The sequence below is a fragment of the Haliotis rufescens genome, unplaced genomic scaffold (genome assembly GCF_023055435.1).
Source record: "Haliotis rufescens isolate VD_foot unplaced genomic scaffold, xgHalRufe1.0.p SCAF_1, whole genome shotgun sequence".
Lineage (NCBI taxonomy): Eukaryota > Metazoa > Mollusca > Gastropoda > Lepetellida > Haliotidae > Haliotis > Haliotis rufescens.
Genome location: NW_025963779.1, coordinates 12,803,118 through 12,826,802, shown reverse-complemented (window position 1 = coordinate 12,826,802; position 23,685 = coordinate 12,803,118). Strand labels below are relative to the sequence as shown.

At 40.6% G+C, this 23,685-nt stretch overlaps 2 protein-coding genes across 3 annotated transcripts in view; both read left to right on the top strand.

Moving 5' to 3' along the window:
* LOC124148124 (cubilin-like) overlaps window positions 1-8,445 on the top strand; it is a 29,613-nt gene extending 21,168 nt beyond the window's left edge. For both annotated transcript variants that reach the window (XM_046519090.2, XM_046519081.2), the window contains exons 16-20: window positions 1,537-1,695; window positions 3,972-4,062; window positions 5,858-5,988; window positions 7,476-7,628; window positions 7,974-8,445. In XM_046519090.2, coding sequence (XP_046375046.2) covers window positions 1,537-1,695; window positions 3,972-4,062; window positions 5,858-5,988; window positions 7,476-7,628; window positions 7,974-8,086 — 647 coding nt within the window. In that variant the 3' untranslated portion in view covers window positions 8,087-8,445. The remainder of the gene's footprint in view (window positions 1-1,536; window positions 1,696-3,971; window positions 4,063-5,857; window positions 5,989-7,475; window positions 7,629-7,973) is intronic.
* Window positions 8,446-19,591: 11,146 nt separating this feature from the next.
* LOC124148122 (calcium-dependent protein kinase 1-like) lies at window positions 19,592-21,212 on the top strand. Its single transcript, XM_046519069.2, has one exon. The coding sequence runs from the start codon at window positions 19,635-19,637 to the stop codon at window positions 20,502-20,504; it is 870 nt and encodes a 289-aa protein (XP_046375025.2). The 5' UTR covers window positions 19,592-19,634; the 3' UTR covers window positions 20,505-21,212.
* The last annotated feature ends 2,473 nt before the right edge of the window (window positions 21,213-23,685 follow it).

Genomic DNA, 23,685 nt, shown 5'->3' with positions numbered 1-23,685 from the left:
GAAGTTCCTCTAAATAGTGAGGTGCGGTCGGGTAGCCTAGTGGTTAAAGCGTTCGCTCGTCACGCAGAGTGATATTGCTACAAGCGGCGTAAAACCATACTCACTCACTCACTCTGAATAGTGAAGGCTGAAACAAATGAACCCACCACTCTTGCACACATCACCGGCCATTATACCTGAGACTGTAACCATTTGAACAAAGCTTAGGCCTAATTTGGGAGACTAAGCAATATCATTAAAATCAGATCTAAGTTCTCGCTGCCGGTAAAGAAAAATCTGAGGACATCCCATTACTGGTCACGTCAGAACGACCTTGAAGTCGACATCAGCCAATAAGAAAGCAGCTTTCTCGGGCTTTACGACACTAGTTCCAACCTGACGACTTCCATTTCAGACTACGCTTGAAAAATATGTTGACACAGTTCTCGATTAAAAGAATTAAAACTGAACAAACGAACATCCCGGAATGTCTAATATATGGTTGCGATTGTAGGCATGCTTCCCACCTACTGTGCAACGCCTCCTCCGTTCAAATGTTTATCCCACGGAAGCGAGAGATAATTTTGACGGAATCAGCTCTTCGGGCCGTAACTGTCGTTCGGAATACTCCGTGTTAACGTTTTCGAGGTTGCATGATTAGAAAACACATTCCGACTGTCACTTTCATGATCTGGTAAGCGACGCTTTCATTGATCGGAGGAAAAGTCGTTCTGACGTAACCCCTAACGGGATGTCCTCAGATCTTCGTTAAGCCATAGCTAAAGATCTGATTGTAATGAGATTGGGAGACTAAGCGTAGTAGACCTACACCTAGACTGACATTTGGTGCCAGATATAAAGTTATGTTACTTAAAAATATATATCTACAAAAAAAAGAGAATCCAAATGGAGCCCAGAACAATCCTTAATTTCTGAGCTGAGGCAATCCAGACTTACCAAATCATTCTAGATTTGAGTTTGACTCGTTTTTGCATTTTTTCTCTCTACGGTTTAGGAGACAGACTAATTTACGCCGTGCCAGTTGCTCTTTCTCTGTCCGTATCAACGTTGGGTGTCAGGGTATACGGACATACAAGACTGTCCATATGGCTTTGTGCGTTTTCCTTCTCCTTGCTTGACCTCAACAGGACGGGGCAGGAGCAAGAAAATACATATAATCAAAACACGTTCATTGATTCATATATTGAAAGCGGGAAAGGACTTTAGCACCTCTTACTAAATATGTCCATATAACATCGTATTTATCCATGAAGGACGTGAATGCATGTGTGTGTGTGTGTCTCCTTGTACTAGACCATATCATGTATAGTGCCAGCCCACTGAAACGCCATGCCGCAGTTTAACATGAATAACCCACTCAGACACAGTATACTGACTCCGAGCCTACCAGTCCTTGCTCTAACCCCATATTGGTACGATGCGGCAGGGTTCGAACCCTCGACCGTCCGCTGTTCGGGCAGACGTTCTACCGCTAGACTACGGGGGCGGTCCTAACAACCAAGGTTAAATGAACTATGATTACAATCTATTTCACAGGCAATACATCATCTAGTGAGTTTTCGAAGATCTGTGGTAACGAAACAGGAAAGTTCGTCAGCCGAGACAACGAACTCACTGTGGTCCTCAGGACAGACAGCAATCTGGCTAAACGAGGATTTAAAGCTGAATATTCACGACCGACATACGGAACCTTAAGTAAGTGGACAACAATAGATGACACGTCACCCAATGACCTTTGACAAATGAATCTGTTATTCAATTCAGACATCGGTGAAAATGTTTTTGTTTGTTTGTTTGTTGTTTTACGCCGCACTCAGCAATAGTCAAGCTATAAGACGGTGGTCTGTAAATAATCGAGTCTGGACCAGACAGTGATTGATATCATGAGCATCGGTCCACGCAGTTGGGACCGATGGCATGCATCAAAGAAATCAGCGAGCATGACCACCCGATCAGTCAGTCGCCTTTTACGACAAGCATGAAGTTGCTGAAGACCTATTCTACCCCGGAATCTTCACGAATATAGCTGTATGCAGTTATGCTGTTATTGAAGTAAATGTGTTATGCAAAGGTTAGTTTATTTATTGAAAGCTAGTGAAGCAAGTGTCATACATTCTTCGACTGGTTGAAGGAACCAGGCGTAACAGGCTCAAATGAATCCCTTAAAACTCCACTCTCAAATGCCTTGAGCCGAGGCTCAGGATTCTAGGCCAGAAAACACCCATCCAAGGCGAGGACCACTATCTGTTGGGCTGAAATCAACCCCCTTCTTTTACATCATCAACTTATTATCCCTTTCAGTTTTGGCATCGTGTTCTGATAGAGATGTTCATGTGGCCTTCTTACCTGAAAGGATAATACATTATTATTTGTAGACAATAGTTAGGAGTGCATTACATGATCTGTATATGTTACCTTTGAAGGAATATATGACACCAATCGCTCGTTACAGTTCTGAAAGGAGGTATAATGTTACCCTAAAAGGATCAGAATTCTCAAATCAAAGGATATTATTATTATTATTATTATATTATTATTGAACCGTATGTGTTCTTTATGGGCCGTTCTTAATATATACATGTGTAACATCAACACACGTTTGTCGTGTTTACTTATGACCTGGGGGCGGTCGGGTAGCCTAGTGGTTAAAGCGTTCGCTCGTCACGCCGAAGACCCGGGTTCGAATCCCGACATGGGTACAATGTGTGAAGCCCATTTCTGGTGTCCCCCGCCATGATATTGCTGGAATATTGCTAAAGGCGGCGTAAAACCAAACTCACTCACTCACTCACTCATGACCTGGTACCGTCTGTTGTTTCGGTATTCTGCTGATCTCCGCTTCACTAAAGATGTGCACGCGTAAAGACTATATTTTGCTGTCAGTTAAAGAATATATTCAACGCCTTATTTTACATATTGTTTAGAATTTGTTTATAAGAAGAAAACAATGTGAACGTGTGAAGGCAAAATAACTCATTGTCCCGTGTACAAATCTTACACAATGAGATGCTGAAATTACGAATACTGAAATTTACATAAATTCCTCATGTATTCGACCCATTTTCAAGCGTAAATGACCGGATTTCACAAATACCGATTATTAATAAATATTTAATACATGTAGATGCAACATATTAAAGCACTGATCAGTTTACGATGGTGGGGACTTGATTTTCGTCTGGAAAACTGTTATTCTTCAACTTTTCCGGGCGACAAAATATGTTTTAATAATAATATATTTTTATGCATATCCATTTATAATGCGCCAAAGATATGTCCTCGTGTGCACACGGTTTTCATTCTCAGCTCCCTAGGGAGTATACACAACATGCTGCGTGTTGACAGTCACATTACAATCTCATCCTCTCGGGTACTCTCGGGTACCCATTCACAAACAGAGGCATATCTCGACTAGATGATACCAAATGTGCTTCATAAAGTTCATATTTTCTTTTTAAGATAGTTCCGCGGGGGAATTTGTATTTCAAAATTTCCCATTGCAGAGATGGGCGAAATTGGTGAAATATTCTATGTATAAATGCAATGGGATGTTATTTGGTTTGTTACAAATATATTACAAATAATTTCTATTATAAATTCCTTATCAAGATGAAGTACCACTTCAAAGACCACTGGAAAATCAAGTACCAAAAGCCGTATGCGCATAAGCAAGAAACTGGGCATTTAACATTCTCACTAAAGCACATTATAATACTTGCAAGACTTTGTTTTGAAGGCGTTCTACACTATTTATTAAATATCAATATATCATATATTCGGGGGTGTCATTACCATGCCACACTTAAAGGTTTGATTACAGAGGTAACGTCCCCATATTCTGCATATAGTCTTCTCTCCACACTTTAACTGACAGGTAGTGATGCGACTGAAACATCACAGTATCATGTGGTGGTAAGGCTTATTCCTATGTATGAATGTTTCTCATTCTCATCCATGAATGATTTTATCAGAGGGTTGCAGCGGTGACACTGTGGAGAAAACAGCTCTTCTCATCGACTCCGATGATCTCTATTCGCCTATGTTTCCAGACATTTATCCCAAGTAAGTAATAGGTATTTGCAGATAGTGACAGTTGTGTAGCGGATGTGGTGTTGTGAATCAAACAATGGGTATAAGTAACGTCAAACCGACCACACCCTTGCCAGCTTCATTGTCCTGTATCAGAGGTCGTGTGTACTTGTTTGGTGAGTGTTGTGATGTTTAAGTGGAGTTTGTTGTGTCGATGTTGTGTTTTGGAGATTTGTATAGAAACTGGATATTTTTCAGACATCTTGTTAATTAAAACTATGAGTTTAAATGTATTTGAAAGAAAAGCCACCTTGCATCAATGTAATTTTTTTGACATTTTCTTGTTTTTTTCAAGTCTGAAGACTAAAATAATTGTTCAAGCATTATATGGGGCAATTTATCCGAATATCAAATGGTCTGCCCCTGATATGAATCGATAATGAATTGGAAGGCCTGTTGTATACAAGGTTTGTATTGAATATATATATATATATATATATATATATATATATATATATATATATATATATATATTCCCGAGGCCCTTGAAGCCAAGAACAAGCATATTACATGAAAAACACAACCCCTTTTATATTTGGAAATTATATGGGTTAAATCTTTTGTTGAGTAAAAGTGTAACACGTGGTCAGCAGATCAGTAACGTGTGGTCAGCGGGTCAGTAACGTGTGGTCAGCAGGTCAGTAACACGTTGTCAGCAGGTCAGTAACACTTGGCCAGTTGGTCAGTACAGGTGGTCAGCAGGTCAGTAACATGTGGCTAGTAGGTCAGTAACACGAGGCCAGTAGGTCAGTAACATGTGGTCATCAGGTCAGTAACATGTGGTCATCAGGTCAGTAACACGTGGCCAGTAGGTCAGTACAGGTGGTCATCAGGTCAGTAACACGTTGTCAGCAGGTCAGTAACGTGAGGTCAGCAGGTCAGTAACGTGTGGTCAGCAGGTCAGTAACGTGAGGTCAGCAGGTCAGTAACGTGTGGTCAGCAGGTCAGTAACGTGAGGTCAGCAGGTCTGTAACACGTGGCCAGTAGGTCCGTACAGGTGGTCAGCAGGTCAGTAACATGTGGCCAGTAGGTCAGTAAAACGTAGTCAGCAGGTCAGTAACGTGAGGAATGCAGGTCAGTAACACGTTGTCAGCAGGTCAGTAACGTGAGGTCAGCAGGTCAGTAACGTGTGGTCAGCAGGTCAGTAACGTGAGGTCAGCAGGTCAGTAACATGAGGTCAGCAGGTCAGTAACGTGTGGTCAGCAGGTCAGTAACGTGAGGTCAGCAGGTCTGTAACACGTGGCCAGTAGGTCAGTAACACGTGGCCAGTAGGTCAGTAACACGTGCCCAGTAGGTCGGTAACACGTGGCCAGTAGGTCAGTAACGTGTGGTCATGATGTCAGTAACACGTGGTCAGCAGGTCAGTAGCATGTTGTCAACAGGTCAGTAACACGTGGCCAGTAGGTCAGTAACGTGAGGTCGGCAGGTCAGTAACGTTGGTCAGTTGTCGGCCGGTCAGAAACACGTGGTCAGCAGACGTTCCAGAGTTCATCGTTCATTACCGAGCTAGACACAAAGCAGGATCATATAACTGTGAACAGACATAATCCGGTCCCTGGCTAGTAGTATAAGAGGAATTATTTTTCATGACAGGCGTTCTGAATTCCCTTGACAAATGTCAAATCTGGTGAAAACTGACCTGCTGTGGCATGCGCTGACTGCAAACAGGGCACATAAGCAGGGCTAATCAGAGGTATTATATTACTTAATTTTCACATACTTTCTCCAAGTCACATAGCAGTGTAAAGTGGTATGTTCTCTCCGTCAGCATGATGAACTGTTCCACCCTAGTGAAGTCTATCTTTGACGACCACTACATCCAGCTGGAGGTGACAGACATGAACATGCCCCACCCCGAGGACACGGGCTGCACCAGAGACTATGTGGAGTTCTTTGATGGTGAGTTGATACTACAACTGTCTACCCGAAGAAATATTAACTTTATTAAACATTTCCCCATTCATGTCATCATGTGAGGTACTACTGGAGACAGCTGTTGTTGTGCGTCCTATAACCCTGCTTTCCAGTGGCTAATTGAATTGTTGAGTAACATGTGGCAATTATTGATCGCCCAAATGGAAATATTACACAGGGAAAGCTATTCGCCTATTGTAAGGAACTATTGCACATATTTAAACACGCAGCTGTGTATTACAAAACATGCTACATCTCTGATTGAATGTCTAGATAGATATACACGACTTGAATAAGGGAGATGCAATAATTGAGTCAGCCAGCTGCCATCCATAGTCTGGCTGCCCTACAGGAAAAGTTTGCAGTTCCCACTGACAAGGCTTCGAAGCTAACCCTTATATATAAGCATCACTACAATAATTGTGTGATCAAAGACCTCGGTACTAGAGACATATAAACTAATGCCACACACAAGTATGTCATCTGAGGAAGAAATCTCTCTTAACCACTCATCAGTACTGTCAACCTTTGGCTTGACTTTGAAATCTTAAGACATGTCCATTCCATTTTTATTCTAGATTCCAAAGCTCCATAATAGTCCGTACCAAGAGAGATATATTGCAGGAGTTAGAAAATGTACCACCAAATCCTTGTCTCAACCATAATCCTTAAAACAATTTGGCAAAGAAAATTTCCGTAAGCTTCATGTAGATCGTTGATCCCTTATTACATAGTTGATCCCTTCCCTCGATATACACACCTGAACTAAAAATATAAGAGTCCAGTGGAACGGCCTCATCTGTTTCATATTTAGATCTGTGCATAAAATTCCAGAGTTTTAAAACACTCTCCACAAGACTGCATGACAGGAGGAATGACATCATCTTTCCAATGATCAACTTTCCCTTATTGTGGTGAATATTCAGCAGCCCCAGTCTTTAGTGGATACATTTCGAAGGTTTGACGTACAACCGAGCGTGCTCTTTCTACGAAGAGTTCAAGAAGAAAATCACGCGACTCTTTGTTTGATCAGGGTTACAGCATTCAAGGCCTTGGTAAAGGCTTTCAAAATCTTTTATGGTAGACGTGTGGTGGATATTTACTAACTAGATCAAAACAATGCCCTATGCAATTCCCCAGACTTGTTCATTTAGGTGAACGCTTGCCTTGCCTTTGCAGGTGTTGTGACGGAAGCCACCGTCGGGCAGGACACGCTCACCTTTTTACGAACACCTGGTATCATCAGTATTTGATGGAGATTTCGTATGATTTTGGAAAGTTTTTTGTGGCTTTTATTTACAGGTGTTGTGGCCGGACAGTCATGCACCTAATTTGCTCAATTTCCGTTCGTCAGTAACCACACATCCTTTGATCTAGGCTGCTCACACAGACCGTTGGTTTAATATCTATCCTTGAAAAGAATGGATTTTATAACTACATGCCTAAAGAACTGCTTCACGTGTGTTATGCAGGACCAAGTTCTGCTGCCCCAAGTCTGGGACGAGCCTGTGGCCAAACGCTGTTGAAAGTCCAGTCGACTGGTAATGAAGTGTTGGTCATGTTTATCTCAGACTCGAATGTCGGCGACAAAGGATATCGGATCAAATATAAGGACAATAGGGAAGGTACAGTGTCTACTCCTATTAATTTATTTCATACATGACTACTATTTGTAGACTTACTGATGTTTATTTCAACCGCTAAACTTAATGTATATATATAACAAGGTGTTCTAATGTATATGCTTATCCTGATTTGAGTGCGTTAATTTTCTAAAGAAATGCAACTGAAGGAAAGACTACTGTAATCAATACTGGTTCGTTTATATGCCCACTGGCGAATAAAATAAACACCACACTTTATCATTTCTTTCTCTTCATAATGCTGTACTTTGCTTTTAAGATTTGAAATTAACCAGAAATGACATTACATGTAATGTATGTTGTCATGTAATATGTTTGTTTTTTCAGAAACTCCATATACAATGCCAGTTGGCCTCATTGTTGGAATTACTTTCGGCTGCATTGCCATTGTAGTGGTCGCGGTTGTATGCTTCATCTGCAAATTTGGTCGTAAGGAGTGAGTGAGTTTGTTTTAGCACCGCTGGAATCCCGAAGTGATGCAGGTTGCAGGTCTACCCACCAAAAAAATGTATAAAAAAAATAACAAACTTACAAATTATAGTCAGTGCGAAACTTACAAGAAAGGTGAATAGATGAGTATATTCATGGAAATACAATGCAGCCACCTATTTCGGAAAACAAAGGGAACTTATTGCTTTAAAGATGACGAGAGTTAAAGAACAACGTCAGTTACATTGGATGGAGTCACTGGTTATTAACCAATAACGTTATTTAATGTAAGTGGAATGACAGATGACAGATGACAGATGACATATACATACATAACGTATTGCTTAAAAGAAACATTTGTGTCAAAGTTCAGTGTTGAAGTAAAAAAAGCAATGAAACATTTGTGAACGGATCACTGATAATCAGTGAAAAGGGTAAACATGTCCTGCACTACCGGTTGCACACCCGCTACTCTCGGGGGGGGGGGGGGGGGGGGGCTTAAACAAGTTTGTGTTTGTTGCCTGACTCCCTACAGCAGAACACCTGCCACACGACGGCGGCCTGAACACCATCGAGTCGAGACAATCAATTGATAGACCAGACAATTGATTTATATAATCCTTTCAAGAAGAACCGTTACAATCGAACAGTTATTATAAAGACCTAGGGATATCACCTTTGTTCTGCAAGACGTATGCAACCAGTACGATTGGTTTGGATTATTTTAAATAAACCTTTCACATACCGCATTTATATATATATATATATATATTCAGTGATGACTTGATGAGACTCATACGTGGTCCGAGTTGAAAGCGCTAGCCAATTAAAACTGTGTTCAATCTTACTCCACTTATTTAATTATTACTCTATTGTGCCTGAGAGTTAGAACTTTACTGTGCTTTTTCTATATATATATATATATATATATATATATATATATATATATATATATATATATATATATATATATATATATATATATACAAACAAATATTTATATAATCTACTGTCCATATTTTATTGCCTATTATTGTTTAATCCTAATACGAGCATATTATAAGCGTCACTAATTTTTCTACACACTTGGAACACTGGTGTCGTGTGAAGAAAGTGAATGTCTGGCGTTGATGTGTTTATTTACGTGTCAGGTTACATGTTACATTACGTATCAAACCTCAAACCTTTGCTTTCGTTGGCTTACTTTGTCAAATTGTGATGGTAAAAACGAATCTGTTATTATATTTTCTATCTTATTTCTTCACATCTTTTGACATTTTTCCTTCTTTTTTTTAAATACGTATATACATTGTTATGTATGATATTGTTTACGTCAGAAAAAAGTTATATTGTATTTGTTTAATGTTGTAGTTAGTTAAAAATCCTTATGACATTGAAATGACAAATATGCTGCATGCTTTGTATGTTTTTTAAAGTGCCATTTTTGGATCTAGCTGTGTTGGTGCTCTGATTATATATTTACACTCCTAAATCACATGTAGATAATGTTTACTGTAGTACGTTATTCCCACCAGGGAAGGTTTTAACACATATCCCGTCATGACGTCAGGTTGAATCAGTAAATCAGTTGAATTGTGTGTCACGTGACGTCTCTGACCGAAATAAGTAAGACTATTTTGAGTGTGTATTTTGTTGTGATGACACCGGTGATAAAGCAGCTTAATTACACTCATTAGATTGTATGTTGTTTAAGCTATGTTGTATTACATCTCAGGTTTTACCATGTACTGTATGCAGCTCCACATCCAGGTTTCTATCAGTTGAACACTCATTTCCGCCCACATTCCCGTCCATGTGTCCGCGATAACGTCGGTTGCCTGACAACATGTTGACAGTCTCATTTCGAAATTGTTCTCAACCCGCCCCATAAAGTGAGATCTTGCCCCACGTCTGTTTATCTCGCCTCCCCATCGTTGTGATGTGCAAACACACAAAGTCCTATTTTGTAATTTGCATATTAACGTATGCGTTTAATCTAAAATACAGCTTTGTGATGGTGACAAGTGTTGAACAACATATATACTGAATATCAACAGAATTGGTTGTCTACAATGGTAAAAATAGGTGCTCGGTAGAAGTCACTGGTCCACTGGTGCATAACATGACATGTATATATGTGTATGAGATTTTCAACAGTCTTATTTGAATGGAAACGTATACATATCTTAGGGTCAACATAAAATTGGATATTGTTGGAACCACATTTCTCAATTCAAATAAAATATGAAAAACCCTTTGCATCATCATCATTAATTATTATAGTTGTTTACGATTCTCAAGATGCATCGGGGGGCACGGGGGCCCAGTCGTCTAAGGCGCCGCGATTTGATGTGCAGAGTTGCGTCCCGTTGACACGCCAGAAACCTATGATTGTGGGTTCGAATCCCGGTTCGCCCCGATCATGTTTCTAGGTTTGTCAGCACCATACCCGTGCTCATGGGTTTCACCGAAATGATAAACGTCTGAGACCTGCATCACTTCGGGCTTTTCTCCCACATTAAGCTGACACGCCGCGATATAACTGGAATACTGTTAAAAACGGCGTTAAACCCAACTCACTCACTCACTCAAGATGCATCGAGCTTTAACCAGCCGACGTATTGTACACGGAACATTCTAAAAGTAATGATAACGATTGTGTGAAATGTCTGTTGTTACCAATCCGATATTATCTCAGAGCGTGTGATGTCACATTGTTGAGTTTTAATAAATATTTTGATATTACGTGCATATTTAATGGATATACATTCCACACTGTAAACTGTTGAACGTATTTTCATTTCTACCTCACAATAAGTAAGACTATTTTGAGTGTGTTTTTTGTTGTGATGACACCGGTGATAAAGCAGCTTAATTACACTCATTAAATTGTATGTTGTTTAAGCTATGTTGTATTACATCTCAGGTTTTACCATGTACTGTATGCAGCTCCACATCCAGGTTTCTATCAGTTGAACACTCATTTCCGCCCACATTCCCGTCCATGTGTCCGCGATAACGTCGGTTGCCTGACAACATGTTGACAGTCTCATTTCGAAATTGTTCTCAACCCGCCCCATAAAGTGAGATCTTGCCCAACGTCTGTTTATTGCGTCAGTTTTTATGAATAGTGTTCTGTCCCAAAGGGCAACTGCCTAATTGACCACTTCTGAACGTTTAAATATGACATTGCTGTACAACTCTTGGTACAGTTTTTAATGCAGAACATATGCGAGGTTGCACATGAATATGATTTTAGCAGTTAAAAAGATGAATAGTTCATACATAGAATTGTTCTGTTCTGATATCATGTCGATATTACTATGTTTAGAGCAGGCGATTGGTCAATGTTTGTTTTTCAAACCTGTAATCTTTCTTCACTAATATACTGAGGGAAACAAAAAAGGGAACACCATTTCATTGCTGTGTCCCTTTATTTATTCCCAGATTTTTACCCACAGTGACATCCATAGCTTACCATCCATAGCTCGCCATCCATAGCTTGGGAACAAAACCTGGAAAACAATAAAGGAGCACTTGTTTTTTCATGTATTCCCTTATTTGTTTCCCTCAGTATATATCCGGAATGCAACATCAAAACACAATGTATAATTACTGGAATAAAACATTTTATTTTCAATTTGTCTGAGCACGTATCTTACACAACATCTTCATGTATCATTATCAGGTATGTGTTTCTTCTTTTGCGGAGTATATGATAGAACCAACGGGATTTTGCAATAAAGTGCATAATAAATTATCTATGTAGCATTCACAATGTCTAAACTTTCAAAATATTGAAATTATATACAGTAAACTACGGTTATAACGAACTCAAAGGGACCACTAATTTTAGTTCGTTATAACCGTAGTTCGTTATAAGCATATATACAGCATATCTGTAAAAAATGGCAGGGACTAAAAACTAAGTTCGTTATATCGATCAGTTCGTTATAAGCGTGTTCGTTTTAAATAAATGATGAATAGTGAAGGCTTGTTTTGGGGTAAGGGCTCGAAAGTATTTCTTCCGAGGAAATATTTGGCCTCGGCACACCCATGCTTGTAAGAGCAGACCAAGGAGGATATTGTTGTAGATCGTTGCTCATTATTTCAGTCACTGGTTTGTCTGCTGCATCATTTACAGGCTGCCGTGATACAACGAGGATATGTTTGGTGACTGACGGAAAATCCTCTTCTTGGGCTCTTACAGCTTTTTAAAAAACATTTCAACCCCCATTTTGTTTTACTTCGTCACCACGTGATCTCGTTATTAGTCAGTCAGAGTAATATATGGTTCCGGCACGGAAGTAGAGACATCTCTTTACTTACACTGTCCAAGGCTCGTATATTACACAAGCCATTTATAATTTACAACTTTGATAACTTTCAAATGTATCTGGTCAAATCCTTGGCAAAAAAATAAAAACCTTTTTATGTTTTGTACATAACTCTTAGTGTGTCAATGTATTTATGTGAACAATAAAAATGAGAATAAGTGAGCGAACATTTATGACGTATTAAAGACATACGTATAGTGTGTACGATTAATTTATATATTATTTCTCATATATTATTGATACACGTCCATCTTTAATACATACACCCGTGCACATTTGAATATACTTACCTCAGCATGAAAGCGTGAAGCCTGTTAAATTAAATTGATTCAGTAATGTTTTACGATGCTTTTAGCCCTATTCCAGAAACAGTACAACACAAATAATGGGCTTCACACATTGTATTCATGAAGAATACCCCACAGCCACGATTTTATAAGTAATTGTACATTAAATACTACAGGAAACTCCACAACTATTTCGGCAGCGGGGCGATCACGGGGACTATAATCAACACTGTTGGTTCGGTAACCTTGAAGTTCGTGAACGACATTTTAACGCACAAGCCATTATGTGACGTCAGTAATAACAACGTCGTACATGACATGGTGGCACGTAGTTTATAACGTCACAGACACGCTGGCAGCCGTGTCGATCGAAGTATGATCTAAAACTCCAGCGCATTGCATCACATATACTTATGAAATAAAGTAAAGGATGACATGATGAGTGATGAGGAACTGTTCATGTAGTGGTCACATACAGTACCTCCCTACCTACCTACCTACCTACCTACCTCCCTCCCTCCCTCCCTACCTACCTTACTACCTACCTACCTACCTACCTACCTACCTACCTACCTCCCTACCTACCTACCTACCTACCTACCTCCCTCCCTCCCTACCTACCTACCTACCTACCTACCTACCTACCTACCTACCTACCTACCTACCTCCCTACCTACCTACCTCCCTACCTACCTACCTCCCTACCTACCCACCCACCCACCCCCCTACCTACCTACCTCCCTACCTACCTACCTACCTACCTACCTACCTACCTACCTACCTACCTACCTCCCTCCCTCCCTCCCTACCTACCTACCTACCTACCTCCCTACCTACCTACCTACCTACCTACCTCCCTCCCTCCCTCCCTACCTACCTACCTACCTACCTACCTACCTACCTACCTACCTACCTCCCTCCCTCCCTCCCTACCTACCTACCTACCTACCTACCTACCTACCTACCTACCTACCTACCTCCCTACCTACCTACCTCCCTACCTACCTACCTCCCTACCTACCCACCCACCCACCCACCCCCCTACCTACCTACCTACCTACCTACCTACCAACCTACCTACCTACCCACCCACCCACCCACCCACCCACACACCTTCCTACCTACCTACCTACCTACCATCATGTACCTACTTATCTACCTACATGTAGGGGCGGTAGGGGTAGCCTCGTGGTTAAAGCGTGCGCTAGTTACACCGAAAACACCCGGGTTCGATTCCCGATATGGGTACAATGTGTGAGGCCCATTTCGGGTGTCCCCCGCCATGATATTGCTGGGATATTTCTAAAAGCGGCGTAAAAACAATACTACCTCATGTACATATCTACTCATCCAGCTGTATGTGTCTACTTACCTTAACGTACCTATCTGCCTACATGTACCTACCTACCAAACTTCCTTATGTGACGGGCGGTCGGGTAGCCTAGTAGTTAAAGCTTTCGCTCGTCACGCCGAAGACCCTGGTTCGATTCCCGACATGGGTACAATGTGTGAAGCACATTTCTGGTGTCCCCCGCCGTGATATTGCTGGAATATTGCTAAAAGCGGCGTAAAACCATTCTCACTCTCACTCCTTATGTAACGGTGACCTGTTGTAAGACCAATGATATGATTATTGAAAGCTGAAAATGGATTGAGATCTGATGAAAACGTAACTTGAAAAACGAAAATGGCGAAACATTATCGCAAGACAGGATATTTTGTATCAGAATCAGTTCACAATCATTGTTTTATGCAGTCTTAGTTCTGATATAAATATATAGTTACCAGTGTTAATTTTTACAATGTGTTTTCTACGATACTCATTTGTACATAATGGGTACAATGTGTGAAGCCCATTTCTGGTGTCGTGATATTGCTGGAATTATGGGCTTGGAGAGAAACAAGTCCCTTCATATTTACACGAGTTGAGGGCTGTTATGGGGACGTCTTGTCCATTCTTGTGTCCTTTTTCAAACGTGAACACAAAAAAGATGACATTCTAAACCTGATGTACAGTAATTAAAGGTCAGCGTTTGCTTATATGAAGAGAAGAATTGTTCATGTATGCATCATACCTACGCACGCTGTATACTTTGTGCACAAACGTTTCACTGACGTTAACCCGCCGTACTGAATTAATTGTCACATCGACTAGTTTTTTGAATATCTGTTAATATGTTTTATTGTACCTGTTAGTATTTTATTCTTGAGTGAGTATGGTTTTATGCCGCTTTTAAAAATATTCCAGCAATATCACGACAGAAACATCAGAAATGGGCTTCACACGATGTACCCATGTGGAGAATCGAACCCGGGTGATCTGTGTAACGATTGAACCCTTTAACCACTAGGCTACCCTGCCTCCCCGTGTATTTATTAGATGCCCGTATTAATAACCTCATACAATACTGGTGTATCGTGTAAGATGCGATATTAGAAGCTAATAGAAACGTTTAAAACGATAATAGTAGCATTATGAGATTTAGAGCTTGGTAGTAAAGGGAAACTCATAAAATATTATATTGCCTTATTTGTTATTATGTTAAGTGTGAAACAGAATTACTAAGACAGCATGTTCAAAGCGAGTGTAGAATGACCTAATTTCTCAACGTACCTGGTTTATCCTTGGCGTCAGCAATATAAATATACGCTGATGATGAGAAACGGGAAGTCCAGTCGTGATATAAATAGAACATGACGTGACAGTGCGCAGCATATAAAATGGCTCTAAAAGCGGTGTAAAACAAAACTAACTTACCTCATGTACCTACCAACTCATCTACTTAACTAAATGTACCCATCTGCCTACGTGGTTGATGCATGTCATCGTATCCCAATTGTGTGGATCGATGCGCATGATGTCATTCACTGGATTGTCTGGTCAAGACTCGATTATTTACAGACCGCCGTCAAAGAGCTGGAATAGTGCTGAGTACGGCGTTAAACAACAAACAAACAAAGTAGTTCTCAACTGGTATCCCAATGAGTCAGAACCAGGTGATATTGGTGAGTGAGGCGTAAAACAACAAACAAATAAACATGCACCTACCTAGCAAATGTCCTTATGTAACAGGGACCTGTTGGAGGACCAATGATGTGATTTTTGAAAGCTGAAAATGGATTGAGATCGGATGAAAACGTAACTTGAAAAACGAAAATGTCGAAATAGTATTGCAAGACAGGAAATTTTGTATTACAATCAGTTCATACTTATTGCTCTATGCAGTCTTGGTTCTGTTATAAAAATATTGTTGCCAGTGTTAATTTCTACAAAGTCTCATGTGTATTTAATCCAAGATAATTTTAATTCATCCTTTTGTAATCGTTGTCTTGTCATATACGACTTTAGTCACATCTTGTTCTTTGCTGTTTTCCGGGGCGGTGGGGTAGCTTAGGTGTTAAAGTGTTCGCTCATCACACTGAAGACCCGGGTTCGATTCCTCACATGGGTACAATGTGCGGAGCCCATTTCTGGTGTCCCCCACCGTGATATATTGCTGGAATATTGCTGAAAGGGGCGTCAAACCATACTCACCCACTTACTCTCCTTATGTAACAACTCGGTTTCGAGAAAAACATCTCTCTATCTTTACACGAGTAGAGGGCTGTAATGGGTCAGGCTTGTTTATCCCGGTCTCATGTTTTAAACATCAACACAAAACTATTACATTCTAAACCCGATGTACAGCAAAGGTCAGGTGACACTCCAGGGACTTGTTTATGCGACAGCTTGGCTCGGGTTCCACTGCACTGTGTGATAACATCCTGAATTGAGGTCGGAGAATGCCCATAGCACTTGTCGCAGCTGGGATTCCCATCACACGAAGCCGAACATATATTACAGATAAAAACAGTAGTTAAATTATAGTTTTAAAATTATTTTAAAAAGGAGTCATCGTCATCCTGATACTACAATTATCTAGACTTTCCAAATATTGTAGACTTGCAGGGGCTGTATTGGATTTGTTTTAGAGTCTGTGACAGACTAGAAGCCGGGCTGCAACTGACAATAAAAACTACCGCAACGGAACTGTGTTACAACTACATGTATGCTTGATCATTACTTATTTTTGGACATACATAGCGTTAAATGAGTAAAAGAATTATTCATGTATCCATCATACTCACGCACAGTATATACTTTGTGTACTAACGTTTCATTAACGTTAACCTGTAATACTGAATTTATTGTCAGATCGACTATTTTGTTAATATCTGCTAATATATTTTATTGTACCTGTTAGTATAAGTGAGCGGGTGGGTATGGTTTTACGCCGCTTTGAGCAATATTCCAGCAATATCACGGTGGGGAACACCAGAAATGGGCTTCATACATTGTACCCATGTGGGGAATCGAACTCGGGTCTTCGGTGTGACGAGCGAACGCTCTAACCACTAGCCCAGCATACAAATTTCACGTTGTGGACTCCAATTTACGTGCACCAATGTTGTGTTGCGTCACTTTCACGTTATCACAACGTTATGGGAACGTTGTAGTTACTTTATTGTAACGTATTTTTACGTTGTGGTAGCGTTGTATCTTTCCTTGTAGTAACGTTGTATTTTGCGTTGTGGTAACGTTATACTATTACGTCCATGCAACGTTATTCTGTTGACTACAATAAAGGTTGTCACAACGTTGTGTGAGAAGGTTGAAATACTGAAATATGTCATGTCCATGCGACATTCTAGTGTGGACTACCATTGACGCTGTGACAACGTAGTAAAACAACGCATCATACTTACGTCCCTACGCAAAAAAGGTTGCGGTGGGGTAGTCAAGTGGTTAAAGCGTTCGCTCGTCACGCAAAAAACCCGGGTTCAGTTCCCCGCACAATGTGTGAAGCCCATTTCTGGTATCCCCTCCACCGTGATATTGCTAAAAGCGGCGTAAAACCATGCTTCCTCACTCAGAATGGGGATGTCTTTCCGGTGAAATATACCTGGAAATAACTGATCCAATTCGTGAGTTGAATATTGACTTTGAAGCGTAAGACACCTGTAGCACACCGTATTTCTTTCCACGTATTCAACAAAAGTTTGCATTGGTGACCACTGTGAATACAATCATGCTCGTTGTCAGTGCAACAGGAGTACATATGCTGTGCAAAAATGGTCCTTTATACATCATTAATCAATATGAAAAAAATAATTCATCATTTGAAATTATTTGCAAACGAACAAGTTTTTTTCTAACTGGTTAATAAACACAAGAAACAAAGCGAAAATTAACATCAATATTTATTCGTCGATGTACATAGTCTGATCGTCTTTTGTCATGTATCGCAAAGGAAACGCAAACACTTTTATCATTGAGTACAAACATTATAAGGCACAGATTACGTCATGCGCTAATCATAATACAATTTATCGTTTTAGAGTTTAGTACATGCGTCTACCAAATACTTAAATCTTTACTTTTCTATAAATGACCTACCCGAAGTAATACAGCCTTTGGGCTATGCCATAAGTGATATTAACTGATAAATACTGACTCAAATATTACACATGTGCTAAAGGCATATAATTCAGAAATTCATTGACTATAGACTATGATTGGCATATTAACCCGACGCTTTATATACAAGAACGTGGTTTAAAGCGATACCTACTGACGATGCAGGTTTTTAATCACTCAGTGCCTCGAGTTCCTTTGCTTGTTGCCTCATCAGCCTCTTCCTGTATGTTCTGTCCTTTGAATGTTGCATTTTCTGTGTATATCGTGTCATCCCAATAATCTGTGGTTCATAACGGGAGTTTTAACAACTCATTTACAATTAATTGTTTACGACTGATAGTTAAATGTCACAACGCATACCAATTATAGCAAGCATAGCAATTATAGCAATTATTTTTTCTGCTTAAAATGCTAAATAGTTTCAGCTTCGCCAGAACATAGACAGAGTCAATAATTTTGAATCGTTACATTTTCACTGTTATTTCTGATGCACTTACGATATCTGTGAGAGCAGATATATCTAATGAAGCATGCAAGAGACCCTTTCATTCAGACCGTTTACAGTGATACATTCTAGAAACACTAACAAGGTCAATTTGCACGACCACTGCCCACGTGACAAAAACAGACCTCATACGTTCAAACACAGAAACAAGATATCTCGCTAAAGATACGACGCCAGATTCCCACTTTATTTGTTTCTTTGTTTGTTGTTTAACGCCGCACTCAGCAAAAAAAAAACTGTCTGTGAATAATCGAATCTTATTATTGGATATATAGCGTTTGCTTATATGAATGGAAGAATTATTCATGTATTCATCATACTCATGCACGCTGTATACTTTGTGAACTAACGTTTCATTAACGTTAACCTGTAGTACTGAATTAATTGTCAGATCGACTAGTTTGTTTATATCTGCAAACATGTTTTATTGTACCGCCGCTTTAGAAATAGTCCAGCAATATCACAACAGGAACATCAGATATGGGCTTCACCCATGTCGGGAAGCGAACCCGGGTCCTCGACGTGACGAGCGAACGCTTTAACCGCTAGGCTACCCCACCGCCCTTTGTATTTTATTAGATTCTCGACGGCGTATTAATAACCTTAAACAATACTGGTGAATCGTGAGAGATGTTGGTGCGATATTAGAAGCAAATAAAGAAGCAAAAAACGATAACAGAAGCAACGTGACATTTAGAGCTTGATAATAAAGAGAAACAAATATAAGTTTGTATCGCCTTACTTGTTATAACGGTAAGTGTGAAACAAAATTACTAAGAAAGCATATTCAAAGCGAAAGTAGAATAACATAATTTCCAAAACGTATCTGGTTTTCCCGTGGCATCACCAATGTAAATATACGCTGATAATGAGAAACGGGAAGTCCAGACGTGATATAAATAGAACATGACCTGGCAGTGTGCAGCATATAAAACGGCTTGCAGTCAAAGCCAAAACGTAGTTACACTGTATATGCAAGCACAGAGGCGGGACACCAGTGAGAAGATGCCTTTTACCGTGGATGACTACACATTTTACGACGAGCTTGGTAGTGGGGCATTCGGGACCGTGTTCCAGGCTAAGAAGAATGGACGCGGCCGTGATTTTGCCGTGAAGCGAGTTTCCATAAAAGGGAATAATGTAGACAGAGAACTTGACTCCCAAAGTGATTTACCGAGTTGTCGCTTTGTCGTCTCACTTGTCGACCACTTCTTCTCGAATAAATACATGTATCTAGTCTTGGACTACTGCAACAGCGGGACTCTTAACGACTACATGGCCGAGCACAACGTTTCGGACAAGCGTCGGGTCAGTTTCATGCAGGACATGATAGAAGGTCTCAAACATCTTCACGATCACAGCATCGTTCACAGGGATATAAAACCGGATAACATCCTGATGCATACTCGCAAAGGAAGGAGACCAATTTGTAAGTTGTCCGATTTTGGTCTAGCTCGTTACAATGGGAGCGAAACAGATTCCTACTATGATGAAAACTACTACCTTCAGACAGGATGTGGTACAATGTATTACATCGCCCCTGAGGTGCTGACCGGACATTATACAGAGGCGTGTGACATATTCTCCCTCGGTGTGGTGTTCTACGCCATGTATGCTGAAGAAATAATGGACGACTCCGACGGTGATACTCTGATTGCAACCGTCGACAACGACACACCTTTCTACCAAGCGTCGAACAAGAGTATCAGAAGGAGGGTGAGCTGGGCTGTGGACGACAGGGCGATTGCTGAGTGTATTAAGGACATGGTTCAGAAGGACTATCACAAGCGGGTGGACATTGATGAGCTGGAGCTCAACTTCAGGATGGCTACTAAAATGTAGTGATCCTTTGATCGACGATGCCCATTGCAAACGCTGTTGTGTCATGACAAATATTCAGACTGATTAAAATGAACAATGATGTCCAGCTCATGTGAAGTCTTGTGAAATCAAAGTATCATTAAAAAAAACAACGTTTGTATATTTTCTTATTGTACATGTATTACAAAGATGTTACTAGATGTATGGTCACGTGTATACGTATTCATGCCATTAACGACTATCATGTATTTAAGTGAACATTTAATTCGACCAGATCATTTTAACGCCATATTATTCCAGATATGTTAACCGCTCTTTGAAGAAGGAGGTTAATTACTTTGTTTGTCCAAACGGGAATGCAGACAGTGACAATTATATTTAGTATTATCCTGTTCTGGACAGGCTATTCACTGGACAACTCTGAAGGACAGAGTTGATACATGACCACTCGTTTGAGAAAGACATTGTAACCATGACAGGAGATGGATGGTCAATCACTGGGAGTACACCACCCAGATAACAACTTATGGGATAAACTCTCGTCCAGGTCAAGAGGTCAGAGCTTTTAACTACTGCGTTAGTTAATTAGCAGAGACAGAGAGATAACTTGGGTAGACCAACGGCGTAAACATCCTCATCACCACACAGTGAGAAGGGTCTAAGTGGGAGTTGGAAATTGAGAGCCAGAACCACCTTGTACTTCCAGTAAATAAACCTTCTTCCTGAATTGAGAAATGTGTTGTGTTACATGCGTTATCGACAACCAAAGAGGTAATGTTTTCAACAAGATATTTGAGATCTACATATTCCGTGTATATGTTAGTGATGCTAATGGTTTAGGGAGCTTCCATTTGATTTGTATGGGCGGTATCTATTTTCCCCAACATGTATCCAACAAACGTTTTACTTACTGAGCACCATCAAACAATCAAACACTATTAACAACAACAAAAAACACAACTTTTTTACCACTATTCGTTTTGGGCATATCCCTGAACAAACTATTTATTTTACAACTCCCCTCTCACCCACCCTCACCCTAACAATAAATTGAAATGGATGCTCCCTTTGACATGACTACATTTAATATAAAAAATTCATTTCAAAATTTGAATAACACAAATGGAACAATACTATTTTTTTCAAAATAGATCAATGATACTGCGTGTGAACGAGTATGGTTTAATGCCATCCTAATGAAAAGTAAGCCCTATCATATTGCACCAATGGGAATCGAGGCGAGGTAATATGAAATGGGATTTGACGTCGCGTTCAAAATTATTCCATTTATATGGTGACGTGCATGCACGTGTGTGTATTGCTACTTTTACCAGTCCGGTAGTCAGTCTAGTTTAATGGTACTAGCCCAGTGAGATAACATGGCACGGTATAACATGGATAAATTATACTGACTTCGAGACGACCAGTCCTTGTTTTATCCCCTTAGTGACGAATGCCAGGCAGGGTAACATTAAATACTATCTTTAACGTGTTTAGGCATGCTGCGGCATGGGCAGAGATCGTACCGTGGTTTCAGGCGTGAAGAACATATATGCATTAACCACAAGACCACCCCATCGCATCTCGGCGAACGATAGTAAAATGAAAAGTCACATGACAACATCGTAAATACTAGTACTTCACGGGTGTGTATGCACAACGCATCCTTGAACAGGTACATCCACATCATCCTTGAACAGGTACAGCCAGTATGTCTTTATGCTGCCTATGAAGTGAGGCCGTATATGACCACATGGATGCCAAATGAACTCTGTCCTTGAACTTTAAGCAAACTCTACCATTTCCAGACATGACACTGAAAATAATCTCAATATCTTACCAAGAAAATAGTTTGTTCTATTTTTTAAATACTGAAAATCAGAAGCCAAAATGTTTGTATAGTCATATATAGTCATTAAATCTCAGAAGAAATATGCCTACTGAAGTATATGCTGATGAATACGATAAGGCAACGGTCAAAGTGTGACATCTACCGTATTTATTTAAATATTTAATAGGTTGAAATTTATTTGTATTGTGTATTGTTGTGTCTTTTTCTGCCAATCAGTATCTATACTGAACCGCAAAAGAAACGTCACCATGGATAGATATATGAGAAACCTTATTTGTCCCAACACTGTAAACATACTTTGAGACATATTTAAAAGATGAAACGTGGCAAAACTGATCATCAAGGTTGAAATTGAAGAGTCAAATGTTCTTAAAGTGAAACACAACTCTAGTCTCTAGGAAAATGGCATCACAAGTCAGTATCTTGAGTGTCCGCCATGTGCATTGATGACTGCCGTGCAACGTCGATACATGCATGAGGCGGTTGATGAAGGCCATAGGCCCTCGAGCCCACACTCCTAGGTTCAGCTGCAGTAGTCGGATTTGGTCGGACGTCTTTGAATCTCGTCCCACAGGTGCTCAATAGGATTTACATCGGGACTGAGGGCAGGCCACTGCATGGTTCTGATGCCATTCTGCTGGAGGACGTCTCTTGTTGCTCTTGCAGAGTGGGCACGAGCGTTATCAAGCTGAAACTCGTGGTTGCGGCGACGTGCCAAATGAGGCATGGCGTATGGGCTCAAGACTTGATCAATGTACCGAGCGTCTGTGACACCATTGCCTCTCCCCTTCTCGTTGTTCTGGAAGACCACAGGGCCGGCCCTCTGTGCAATTCCACCCCACACCATGATGCTTGGACCACCCCACGAGTCAATAACACAAGCATCCGAATAACGTTCCCCACGGCGTCGCCAGACTCTCTCTCTCTGCCATCTGCTGTTGAGATACAGGAACGGCTCTCGTCTGAGAAGAGAACTCTTCTCCACTGCTGGTGGCGCCAATGCTGGTGCTGTGTTGCCCACTGAAGACGGTCCCGGCGATGACGTGGTGTCAGAATGGGTCATCGGTGTGGTCTGTGACAGTGGAGGTGTCTGCTCGTCAATCGTCGACGCACGGTGTCCGCACTAATGCGTCGCTGGTGTGTCCCCATGGTCTGTTGAGCAGTTTCCGCAGCAGTAACAAAGTGATCTTGAAGATGCTGTCGCACAATCTGACGATCCTGACGTCGGGTGGTGACCCTTGGACTTCCACTACGTGGTCGGTCATCTGTAGTGTTGGTGGTCTAGTACCGTTGCTGGAACCTGTATATGTTCTGTACGTGGACTTGGCTACTTGCCGGGCGTTTGTCCAG

What these genes read in the sequence shown, in the direction of transcription:
- LOC124148122 (XM_046519069.2), top strand. Translation starts at nt 19,635, where the DNA reads ATGCAAGCACAGAGGCGGGACACCAGTGAGAAGATGCCTTTTACCGTG.